The following is a 13129-nucleotide window of genomic DNA, read 5'->3' as shown; positions in this document are numbered from 1 at the left end:
CAACAACAACAACCAAACACCTGTGGATAGAGCGGGAAGGTCAATTTGACCAAACGTCCGAGGAAAGACGATACATCAAAAGTTCTTTTTTTTTCTCCCAAATGTTTATTTATATCTTTATGCTTTTACCACAACGCTTCCAGGCAGAAGTCGTCGTCAGTGCGCTTATCATCCCTGTGTGACCGTGTTTGTGCTCATAATTCATGCAGACCTCGGCGTGGCAAGAGACCAGGTTATATGACAGTCTTCGGTCTCTGCTGGTTGTATATTAACAAGTTGCTGTGTGTGGAAGAGAGACAGAGGAAGTATTTTTATTTATTTTATTTTATTTTTTGAAGAGACAGATGTTGGAATTGGAGGGACACTGGACGTGAGGAAAAGACAAAGCCTTCATGAATTTTGTTCTACCACTGTCAGAGCGTTAAAATGGCTTCAAGCCGATGGTTCTTGGTGCTGTTCACCTTTGGGACACTGATCGCGTCGCATCACGCCATCAGACAATGTTTGAGAGGCGTCTCAATGAACGTGATCCTCCTGGAGGACGAGGAGTCTCCCTGGAGCTTAAAGTTTGTCCGAGGACAAATACTGAAAGCCTTGGAGTCAGAGTCCGTTCACGAAAACGGTAAGAACTCATTTTAAAATTTGCACGCACACTAAGATCACTTGAGTGCTCTCGTTTTATGTTGTTTCAATCTTTTTCCAACTATTTACAGAAGATTGAACATTGAATTTCCTTCTTTTCTGTGCCGTTGCTGATAATAACTGGATACATGTTACCTGTCAGGTCAATAAATCCTTGCGGGATCGTAGGCAGGCACTTATAGATCTGATCTCACTACAGTAACTTGTTATGCAAGCTGATTGTGGCACTCCACAGAAGTAGTAAATGTACGGTACTGTAGGTATGGTGCATGTGCAATAAACAAGTTATACTGCATCTTCGAAACTGACTGCCCTTTGTGTTTTCTATGTTGCCACGAAAGACACTAAATTCAATCTGACGGTGAAATTTGGTGGCTTCAACACAACTTACTATCGACGAAGAGGCTGCCACAGTACTGCGTGTGAAGGAGTGACTGAGTTAAAAAATCTTTTGGTGAGTAGACCCGTACATGGGTCCCTTTTATGTCATCCATCCATTTTCTTAGTTGCTCATCCTCACGAGGGTCGCGGGGAGTGCTGGAGCCCATCCCAGCCGTCGACAGGCAAAAGGCGGGGTACACCCTGGACTGGTTGCCAGCCAATCGCAGGGCACATAGAGACAAACAGCCACACTCACGATCACACCTAGGGGTAATTTAGTGTGTCCAATTAATGTTGCATATTTTGGGATGTGGGAGGAAACCGGAGTGCCGGCACGGGAAGAACATCAAACTCCACACAGGCGGCGCCAGGATCAAACACTGGACCTCAGAACTGTGAGGCCAACGTTTTCCAGCTGATCCACCGTGCCACCCCTTTAATGTCATTTAGTCAAAAATGAAAAAAAAAAACAAAAACTCAAGACACAATTCTTATTTCAAAGGGTCTCCACCATTTGCAATATCAATAAAGATTGCCTTTACTATGAATTTCTAAAATTTTAAATCCTCAATATTGTCAGTGAATCACTAGTGACATAGCCGATGTTGGTTGGGATAGGCTGCAGCACTCCTCTGACGCTTGTGAGGATAAGTGGCTTGGAAAATAGATGGACAATTGCAACCGGTAGTTTTAGTTTTTTTTGACTAGTGTAAGAGCACGTACCAGCACTTGAGCTGTCACTATATGGTGCTTACAAACGAGATACATTTGCAAATATTAAATCATGATTTTTTTGGGAGAAACTAAGTGAGATTGCAGGGTTGGCTGGCAACCGGATCAGGGTGTTCCCCCACCTCCTACCCAAAGTTAGCTGGGATAGACTACAGCACTCCCATGAGACTTGTGAGGATAAGCGGACTTAGAAAATGGAAGGATGGATCATTTCCTGTGGCATCCACGATCATTTTTACAGAAGGGTACCACGGCATTGAGGTTGGTAATCGCTGGCCTCGTGGGTGTGGTCAGGATTTGAGTTACAGTACATCCGAGTCAAGTCTGCAAAAGCCACATGAGAGCACACACACGAGCATGCTGGCCCATCCCCACCATTGACAATTTTGGCAACCAATCAATCACACTCACAAGTTGCGCTGAAACAGAACAAAGCCCGCATCCACAAACATACTCAACGGTCTAATCAGTCAATAGTCACATATGCGAGACTTTCAATTATGTAAGGCGTACAGAAATCAATACAGTACATGATGGTTGAACTTTTACGCTCAAATAGCCCCACCGCGTTGGTTATTATGTACATTTGGTTAGGCCTTAGTCAATGTGGGATGAATAATGAACAGCTGCAAATGCCAGACATTCTGCTGGAAAAATGTCAGGAAAAGCCTAATTAAGCATCAGAACTTCATTTGGGATTCATCAGAGGCACTTTAAATGGTGGAACTCAGATTTAGCAAGAGTTTAAATGTGATTGGTTCATTCTAAACACAACCATTCCCCCAGTTATAAGAGGGTGTACACACTTGTGCACCGATATTATTTCAGTTGTTTATTTTGACTTCCTGTCTCAAATAATTTAAAATAAATTTAAATTGAGTTGTACTTGTTGTAGTCCACATTCTTCTTCTTTTCCTTTCGGCTTGTCCCGTTAGGGGTCGCCACAGCGTGTCATCTTTTTCCATCTTAGCCTATCTCCTGCATCTTCCTCTCTAACACCCACTATCCTCATGTCCTCCCTCACAACATCCATAAACCTTCTCTTTGGTCTTCCAAACACTCTTTTGCCCGGTAGCTCCATCCTCAGCACCCTTCTACCAATATACTCACTCTCTCGCCTCTGGACATGTCCAAACTATCGAAGTCTGCGCTCTTGAACCTTGTCTCCAAAACATCCAAATTTGGCTGTCCCTCTAATGAGGTAATTTCTAATCCTATCCAACCTGCTCACTCCGAGCGAGAACTTCAACATCTTCATTTCTCTCACCTCCAGTTCTGCTTCCTGTTGTTTCTTCAGTGCCACCGTCTCTAATCCGCACATCATGGCCGGCCTCACCACTGTTTTGTAAACTTTGCCCTTCATCCTAGCAGAGACTCTTCTGTCACATAACACGCCAGACACCTTTTGCCAGCTGTTCCAACCTGCTTGGACCCGTTTCTTGACTTCCTTACCACATTCACCATTGGACTGGATTGTTAACCCCAAGTATTTGAAGTCGTCCACCCTCGATATCTCTTCTCCTTCACACTTCCTCCTCCGCCCCTCTCATTCACACACATATATTCTGTTTTACTTCAGCTAATATTCATTCCTCTCCTTTCCAGTGCATGCTTCATTTTTTTTTAACTGTTCCTTCACCTGCTCTCTGCTTTCACTGCATATCACAATATCATTTGCGAACATCACGGTCCAAGGGGATTCCAGTCTAACCTCATCTGTCAGCATTACCACAGCAAACAGGAAGGGGCTCACAGCTGATCCCTGATCCACTGTTCTTCTGCCCTCATATGTGTCCTGTACGATTCCAACATATTTCACACCAGACGTCTGCACGCAGTACCACAGTTCCTCTCTTGGTACTCTGTCATAGACTTTCTCTAGACCCACAAAGCCGGCGTTATTGGCCACATTAATGACAGAAAAAGACTAACGACAGAGTTTGGGAATCACTGGCCTGCAGTACAATATTGCGACAAATAACTATGCAACGAGGCTAACTAGGTAGGTATTCTGATCTTATACCTCACATCTCATTCTTTACAATAATTAAAATGTGCACAAACAAAAGTTTACAGATATGAACTCTTAATGAACTGAAATGCAATATTGTTTTCTCCGCAGCATTCACAAAGCCTGGGCTGCGCCGTGCTTGGCCCCACATGCACGTATGCCACTTTCCCCTTGGTCGAGTAAGTGCATCTGTAAACATCTCTCCGAGGATTTTACACATGGTGTCATACTCACACGCATCTTTCACTTCCCATGACAGCGGTGAGAAGGGTCTAAAGTTAAGCACACCGATCATCTCAGCCGGCAGCTTCGGACCCTCCTGTGACAACACACTCAACCTGCAGCGCCTCCTGCCGCCCGCGCGCAAAATCTCAGACTTTTTTGTCCACTTCTGGAACGAAAATAACCCCATCAAGCCAGTGTGGGAGACAGCTTATGTGTATAAGGTCCAGCCTAGCACAGAGGAATGCTTTTGGTGAGAGACTGCGTATTTGTGATCTGTACTAATGCCCCTGAATTTTTACAGTGGACCTCAAGGCTCTGTACTTGGCCCTCTGGTAGAAAGCAAAAGTAATGACCTTTACACTAAAAACTTTCAAGCAGTTCTACAAATGACGCTCGAGACTGAAATTATAAAAGAGGATTATTTACATTGATTTTTTTTTTTGCTATCGCAAATCTTAATTATGGTCACTGGTAAGCTTGACCCTACGCCAGCTGACTTGGCGCAAGAGGTTGGGTACACCCTGGACTGGTCAACAATTGATAATTATAGGGCACGTAATGATAAACACCCATTCGCACTTGCAAAGCGATATCAAAATGTAGCACGATGAGAGCCGTTTTAATTCACACAGGTATATAAATGCACTGGAAGCAGCCTCGCACATGTTTGCTCAGAAGGTGAAAAGAACGATGCTGCGCAAACCGGAAGACCTCACAGAAGTCCTGTCGTCTCACAGCAAGAGGAGAAGCAACTGTCAGTCTTCACACACCGGGACAAACATCTCATGATGCAGAAAAGAGATTTATATTAAAACCTTTTCTGTTCGTAGTGTTTATCATGTGCGGCTCAGTGAAGGATGTTATGGAGGTGAAGAATCTTACGGCAGAGGCGGATAGCAGTGACATCCTCTTCATCCTTATCGATCTCTTCAAGTCAGTACTTTTACACTGCATACAAGTACATTTAAAATTAGACGTGACCAACTTTGTCATTCAATTGTAATAATGGTAACTTGCCTCCTCATGGCAGTGATCAATACTACATCAATACAACGTCCCATCAGTCCATGAAGAACGTGTTGGTACTCACCATGCCTAACAGCAGGAACTACACCATCAATTCAGACCCGAAAAGCAACAACACAGTAAGGACAGGGCATGACTCAACACCTAATTTATGTACTTGTACATAAAAGAGTGCTTCAGCCTTTCAAAAAACCTTAAAAAATTCCTAGCCACATAAAAAGTGTATCTTTGATGTTGTTGAATATATTTTGGAATGGAGTTTGGAATCCATTTTAATGTCCAAGCGCAAGGACAGTTAGCTTTTCAACGTTAACAATCGTGTGACCTTAAAGGGGAAATCCACTGGTTTGCATTAACAATGTCTCCAATAGGTCACTTAATATGTACTCTATTTTGACGACGTGATGTTAAATCCTCTCCCATTTAATAGTGTTTTGAGAAGATTTTTATCGACAATTACGAATTTCCAGGGGCGCTGCCATTTTTGCGAGTCACATGACCTACGAGCCCGGATGTGACGTGTTACGTGGGGTTCCAAACGCTCGATTACATGGGACACCGTTATGCTCAGCGCTGGCTGATTTCTCAGATTTATCCTCCTCTGATGAAGAAATAGGAGTATCGGTTGATCGGGAAGACGGAGGAATACTTCCATACACAGCCGTGAGGGGCTCTGCCGCTCGGTTGATCAGGAAGACGGAGGAATACTTCCATACACAGCCGTGAGGGTCCACGTGTATGGAAGTATTCCTCCGTCTCCCCGATCAACCGAGCCGTGAGCTCGCATCCCGAGCCCCGGAGCTCTCCCGCACAGCTCACAGCTCACCCGAGCCCCGGAGCTGTGCCGCTCAGTATGCTCAGTATTCGTCCGCCTTCCCGATCAACCGAGCTGATCACAGCTGTGTATGGAAGTATTCCTCCGTCTTCCCGATCAACCGATACTGCTATTTTTTCATCAGATGTGTCCCATGTAATCGAGCGTTCGGAACACCACGCGACACGTCACATGTGTGCACATAGGTCATGTGACTCGCGAAAATGGCAGCGCCCCTGAAAATTCGTAATTGTCGATAAAAATCTTCTCAAAACACTATAAAATAAGAGAGGATGTCAAAATAGAGTACATATTACATGACCTGTTAGATAGATTGTTAATGCAAACCAGTGGATTTCACCATTAAGAAGTACAATTTTGGTGGCTAATATCAACTCAAATTCATTTTCTCGTATCAACATTATTCGGAAACCAATTAAATTGTCCAGAAGAGAATCTTGCTCCATCACTAATTTGTTTGTCATCTTGGTGCAGATGAACGACTACATGGCTGCGTACCATGACTCAGTCTTGCTGGTCAGTCGGGTGATGAGGGAAATACTTGCCAAACCTAACTCTGGAGCTCATCACATGCCATATGTTACTGTGAATTACCTCAGGAACATCTCATTTGATGGTAAGTGTCTTAAATCATGCTAATCTCATAGTTGTTGATGGATGCTCATATTTAGTTTTTAGTTTTGTCAAGTAATAATTTGCAAAACGAAGTGCAGCGGATGTGGCGTCCGTGGGCCTTTCAGCCTGTCCATCATTTTCGTGGAGGTGAGAGTTGGTTACCGTGGCAACATTCCTTGTCATCTTGTTCAGGCATCGCAGGGAACTATCGGCTCGACAAGTACGGTGACAGAGACGTGAACCTCTCTATCATTTACACAACTAATGACAACGAGGTATTGGCTTTTTCAAATGTAACACCGCTACATGAGCTAGCTATGCATAAATCTATGCAATATATGCATAACCAGATAAGATTCTTCTCTCCCAAGTATCACATCTTATTCAAGTTTGACACGGAGGACAGCTTGACCATGGTGGTTGAGGACCACCCCTCCTTCGTCTGGGGGACAAGTCTTCCGGATTTCAGCCCGGATGAAGGTAATGTCAGTGGGGTTTTTATTTGCACGCTGAAGTTGATGGCGAATTGTCAACAGAGTTGAATTTGACGATTAGAACATTGAAAAAGCTGCATTTATAACTCATATAATAAGAATTAGACACCAATGAAAAATGTTCAATACTGCTTATTCCTCATTAGGGACACAGGTGAGCTGGAACCTACACTCCGTAGACTGGTCGACAGTCATTTGCAGGGCTAATAAAATGATTACACAGTTGGTTTGCAAACATATAGCAAGTACAAAAAGTTGACAGATGAAGATTTAAAATCCTCCCTCGTATTCAGATACCTGTTCAAATTACCATGGATAAAATGCTGACATGCAAATACTGTAGTTATGCTAACAAAGCACAGCCTAGCAACCTTAGTCCAAAAATTGCTGAAGCAGACTGAGATTATTAATTTTCCTGTGAATTCTGGCAGTATTTCAAATGAGAATAAAAAAAAAAGAAGAAGCTGCATTTCATGGTAATATAATGGGAAATAAAATGCTAACATTTAAAATGGTTGTTATTCTCTCATATAGCAAAAAACAACCTGAGGTAGATGGAGGTGATTTGAAACACTCCCTTCTATTTATCTACTTTTTCTGATAACTGATAACAAGCAATCACGTTAATACTTGGTATGCTAAAATATAGCAAGATATCTACCTCGATGTAAAAAGTACCAAAGCAGTTTAAGGATTTGTATCTCGCACTGTATTTAGGAACTATTTCAGATGAGAATTGACAAAAATGGGGGAAAAAAAAGAAACTTATGTTAAGAGTGTGTATGCTAACATATATCAAGATAGCAACCTGAGTGCATCTTTTACAGTCTAGAAACAATAAGTGTGACTTGTTATTCCCCCAGAGGAGCCTTCACTCGACATCGTCGTCATCATCTTGGCTGTCATGGTGGTGGTGGTGGCCATCATCGCTATCATCTTTTACAGGTGATGGACAACACTCGTTTTGCTTTTTGACTGAAACCGCAGGGATCAATCAAATTTCCGAAAACATTCAAATGGACTGAAACAGATCGCTATATGATATGTGCTCGCCTATTCAGGCAGAACAGGAGAGATCGTCTCCTGAGGAAACGGGGGTCCATCTCCCATATCCCCTCGGACCTCGTCACCCTGCTGGAGGACAACTCGCTCAACCAAGTCTATCTCAAGGTATGAAAAGTAAAAATAAAGCCAATTTGACACTTCTGTACTTTCTATACGTTAAAGTGTCCTTCATATTCTGTCCCGTCAGATTGAAGAGAGGAAAAAGGTTTATAAAATCCGCCGTGCGCTCTATGATAAGAAGGTAGTCAGACGGCTGAAGGACTTGATGTGCACTATACGTGATTCGTTACTGACCTTAGCTGCAACTGCTAATGTTTCAGATTGTCATCCTGAAGGAGCTCAATCATTCCGATGGAAACTTCAATGACGCAGAAAGTGGAGCTTCATGCGGTGAGGTCCACACACACACACACACACACACACACACACACACACACACACACGCACACACACACAACTTTTCCATTTTCAATTAATCGTCCTATTTCTCTCCAGCTACTGCAAATTGACTACTACAACCTCACTAAATTCTACGGCACAGTCAAGTTTGATCAGGGTGTGTTTGGGGTGTTTGAGTACGGCGAACGGGGATCGCTTCGGGTACGTACGAAATGCATATTGCATGAAACACATCGCTTGACAAAGTACTGCTTAATGTCACAGCATTGCATACCAAAGAACTGATACCATGCAAATAAAGTATGAACATTAAGTTTGATCAACTTAGTTCTTATTACAGATTGTTTTTTTGCGTCTTTCGGAAAATGTTCAAAGTATATGAACCAAAAACTTTTAGCTGGGATAAATAACGCTGGCACCCCCCACTCCTAAACAGACTACCATAATTCCCAGCCTACAGAGCGCACCTCGCTAGAGTTAGGGCGGCGCTAGCGTTAAACTCTTTCTGTGTACCGAACCTTATAACCAGATGTGCTAAAGCTAGCACCGTGCTAGTGCCGCTCTAACCCTAGCACCACGCTAACACTAGCGTGTGAAAAAAGTCGCAGCTTGTAGGCCTGAAATTACGGTATAAATGTAGAAATATGGTGATCAAATACATCTTAAAAGAATATCCTTAATTCTATAAGTAAGGTTGTATTGTTGCTTGCCTCGTTATAAATGTAAGCAACTAAAATTGCAAAGAAAGCTGACAGTATTTTACAAACGAAGAAATAAGTTTTGTCCTTTATTGTTTCCAGTATGTACTGAATGACAAGGTGTCCTACCCAGAGGAGACGTTCATGGACTGGGAGTTCAAGATCTCAGTCATGTATGACATTGCCAAGGTGATACACAAATGTACTGATAAGTAAGCCAGGATGCTATGTGCAGACTTTTAAAGAAAAATAAAAGATTTGAGCAAATGACTGCATTATAACAAAGAGTGAAAAATGTAAGGGGGTCTGAAAACTTTCCAGACCCAGTGTAGTTACTGTGTGACCTCACAATAAAAAAAGAGTAGGGTCCCCAAGAAATTATCAAATGGCTGAATCCCCACAAATCTATTGCAGATTTGAGAGGGGTGGGAGGTGGGTGGGTACGTGTACTGTACAATGTTTTGTAGTCAGTCTCTAAAATGTGGTCTGTAGATGCCACAAGATGGCGGCAAAACACTGCTTTTGTCTGAACAAAACTCCTTAGCTCTTCAAAATAGTTTCTTAGCATCAAGATGCCACAAGATGACACCCATACTAATACAGTTGTTGCTCCTTTCTGCAAGTTGAGGGCATCTTTAATTCAGTCTTTACTACTCAGGATTTCTGATCATCATGTCATCTTCGTGCACAGGGTATGTCCTACCTCCATGCCAGTGACATCCAAGTACACGGACGCCTCAAGTCCACCAACTGCGTGATGGACAACCGCATGGTGGTCAAGATCACAGATTTTGGCTGCAACTCTTTTCTCAAGCCAGGGAGAGGTAAAAGCGCATTAATGTACATCATGAAATTGATTTTCCGCATTCTTCACGGACGTCTTCGTGTCTCTCCGCCTTCCGGTCAGACTTGTGGACGGCACCTGAGCACTTGAGGAAAGAGGGCACCTCACAGAAGGGAGACATATACAGTTTCGCCATCATTGCTCACGAGATTGTTCTCAGGAAATCCACCTTCTACACTGAATGCTGCGCCGACCGCGCAGGTGAAAAATTAATACATAAAGCGCGTGTATCTGAATCTCCAGTATTTGGCATCTCCCATATAACATTACAAAAACTGTGATGAGTCTCATATATTATATTGGATGTATACAGACTACCGACCGGCGAGAATCTGTGGTCAGACATGACACTAAACTAGGGCTGCATGGTTATGGCCAAAATAATAATCATGATTATTTTGCTCAATATAGTAATGAAGATTATTCCTCTTGCTGTGGAAAAATTATAGCTTATACCGACCGTTCTTTAGTGATCAGCAATCAAATACAAGCTAACTTCAGCCAAATCGCTTTCTGAATGAAAAACACTGAGAAAGCAGACAGATCAAGCAGAACAATGACTGACATCAACATTCTTTTTTCTTTTTGTGAAAATCTCACACATCTGAACATCAAAGCGACACTGAAAAAGTACTTTTGACAGAAAAAAAAATGTTATTTACATGTAAAACTATGAACAAAAATTACATTAGACAAAAATACACAAGTGGGGCTCCCCAACTTGCACTTTCTTCCTCCTAATTCTCTTCCTCGACTCAGTGGCCAGGTTTTTAGTATCTTGTGAACACACACACACACACACACACACACACACACACATACATACATACATACATATATATATATATATATATAAATTCTAGCAAGGTTTTATCCATACAGCTACAAATAAATATTTGGACACCGGAGAAAACCAATGTTAATATTTGGTACAGTAGCCTTTGTTTGCAATTACAGAGGTAGTCAAATAATTATTTGCAGCTGTATCACACAAATAAATCGTGAAAAAAAAAATAATGCATCGTGATTTCTGGATTTTTCTTTTTAGATTATCTCTCTCACAATGGACATGCACCTACGATGAAAATTTCAGACCCCTTCCATGCTTTCTAAGTGGGAGAACTTGCAATATAGCAGGTTGTTCAAATACTTATTTTCTTCACTGTATCTAGATTTTATTTTTTGGAGTCGGTGAATGGAATCATGTGAGATTGTCATTGAAACTAGTCCCCACTTCTGCTCAAAGCACAACCTGGGCAGTTTACAAATACAATTACTGTTTTACTATTAAAATACATTGTTGATGGAAGCAAACACACAGACTTTTCATTTGAAAATCCCCATAGTCAATACAGTGCATTGTTGTTCTGCTTGACCATTAGTCAGTCGCACTTAGTCACAAACTGCAAAGCTGCTGCGACAATGATTGTTAGTGTTGATGATAGTGATTGAAAATGATAGTGTCTCACCGTGAAAGGCTGACTCTCCCCTAACATGCTGAGAGGGCCAACTTCAAACAAAAGCTTCATATATTACTACACTGGATGCCATTCTAAGATTATATTTTGAATTTGGCACCTGAGGGCTTCATAAAGTCTTAACCATCTGTTTGCCTCTTGATGATTGACCAACAAGACTGCAGGCATAGCTGCAAATAAAGCTCTTATCAATACAAAAAAAATAAATATTCACAGACGATCAGGCTCATTTAATTGTGGCAGCTAAACTGGCGATCACAATTAAAATTGTATCAATTGTACAGACCTGCAGTAAACCTGGATGTGAAATTACACACACACAATACACTTGCAAGTGCTATAAAGAGAGAAAACTCCCATAGCGACGTGATTTATGATCATGTAATAGTTTGTACGTGTGCGTGTGTGTGCACATTCAGAAAAGTTATCCAGGGTCATCATGTCCTACTTCAGACCTGATCTGGACTTGTACACCGCTTCAGAGAAAGAACTTGAGGTAAAGCTTATAAAATCTCAACATCGATCTAGGGCAGGGGTGTCAAACTCATTTTTTCTCGCGGGCCACATTGCTGTTCCCGTTTCCCTCAGGGGGCCGTTAAGACTGTAGAACAAAATTTTGCTAAAGATTTTTTTACACGAATCATGGAAATTGACACGCTAGATTTGGCTTTGCGGGCCACATAAAAACATGTAGCGGGCCAGATCTGGCCCCCAGGCCTTGAGTTTGACACTAGTGTTCTAGGGGATGTTGCGAAGAGGTGACAGTGCATTATTTAAAAATCTTGATATGTACCTCCAGGTATACATGTTGATAAAAAGTTGTTGGGAGGAAGATGCTGATAAAAGACCAGATTTTAAGAAGGTGGAAAGCTATTTGGGCAAAATCATCAGGTAATTATCACTTTTACTTGTGTAGCCATTAATAAGCCGTTATTTCATTGTCACTGGAATGTTGTCATACTGAGAGGTTTGTAATTAGCTAAATTTAGCCTAAGGTGATGGCAAAATATTATTTACACTACAAATTAATATCCAGCACTGTTAAAGAAATTGAGTATCATGATCAATGTAAAGGTAGACAGTTCCATATTGTATGTTTCCCATTACATTGTGAATAATGTCGTAAGAACATAATAATAACAAGAACACATTCTTAATGCTCTACGGTACATTGTGTTCATTAATTTCGTGAAATGTCCAATGAAAGCCCGATACTAGGGTCTATTGTTTATATATTCCGTGTTATCTCCCCTCTAGTAAAATTCACAACAAAGACAATGAGAGCTACCTGGATAACATGATACGCCGGCTGCAGATGTATTCCAAAAACTTGGAGCACTTGGTGGGGGAGAGAACAGCGCTTTATAAAATGGAACGAGACAGAGCCGACCGCCTCAACTTCATGCTTCTGCCACGGTTTGTGTAGTCTTGAATTCAAGTTCACCTTAAATGCTGCATTGAAGCGTTCACCCAGAATCCAAAATGGGCCCAAAGCAACCTGGAAAAACTTATTTCCCCCCTCCATGGATTCATGAACGCGTTTGCCTGGGCAGCCCTGTGGTGAAGAGCCTGAAGGAGACGGGTGTAGTGGAGCCTGAACTGTATGACGAGGTCACCATTTACTTCAGCGACATCGTGGGCTTCACCACGCTGTGCCAATACAGCACACCGATGGAGGTGGTCG

At 42.1% G+C, this 13129-nt stretch overlaps 2 protein-coding genes across 5 annotated transcripts in view; one reads left to right on the top strand and one right to left on the bottom strand.

Moving 5' to 3' along the window:
* kctd17 (potassium channel tetramerization domain containing 17) overlaps nt 1-13129 on the bottom strand; it is a 36862-nt gene that overhangs the window by 3326 nt on the left and 20407 nt on the right. The window lies entirely within an intron of this gene.
* gucy2cb (guanylate cyclase 2Cb) lies at nt 33-9310 on the top strand. Its single transcript, XM_061809675.1, has 16 exons — nt 33-622; nt 984-1096; nt 3878-3945; nt 4026-4241; nt 4624-4745; nt 4822-4924; nt 5022-5136; nt 6327-6468; nt 6660-6742; nt 6839-6947; nt 7825-7906; nt 8023-8131; nt 8214-8267; nt 8347-8416; nt 8522-8626; nt 9226-9310. Exons 1-15 carry the CDS (start codon nt 427-429, stop codon nt 8533-8535), a joined length of 1596 nt encoding a protein of 531 aa, XP_061665659.1. The 5' UTR covers nt 33-426; the 3' UTR covers nt 8536-8626; nt 9226-9310.

Source organism: Syngnathoides biaculeatus, chromosome 22 (genome assembly GCF_019802595.1).
Source record: "Syngnathoides biaculeatus isolate LvHL_M chromosome 22, ASM1980259v1, whole genome shotgun sequence".
Classification (NCBI taxonomy): domain Eukaryota; kingdom Metazoa; phylum Chordata; class Actinopteri; order Syngnathiformes; family Syngnathidae; genus Syngnathoides; species Syngnathoides biaculeatus.
Note: the sequence above shows the minus strand (reverse complement) of the source record. Positions and strands in the feature narration are given on the sequence as shown.

Excerpts from the sequence above, each read along its gene's own strand:
- gucy2cb (XM_061809675.1), top strand. The coding sequence starts at position 427 with ATGGCTTCAAGCCGATGGTTCTTGGTGCTGTTCACCTTTGGGACACTG. Across the intron at positions 6,469-6,659 it reads CAGGAACATCTCATTTGATG|GCATCGCAGGGAACTATCGG; the intron begins GTAAGTGTCTTA and ends CATCTTGTTCAG. Across the intron at positions 6,948-7,824 it reads GGATTTCAGCCCGGATGAAG|AGGAGCCTTCACTCGACATC; the intron begins GTAATGTCAGTG and ends TTATTCCCCCAG.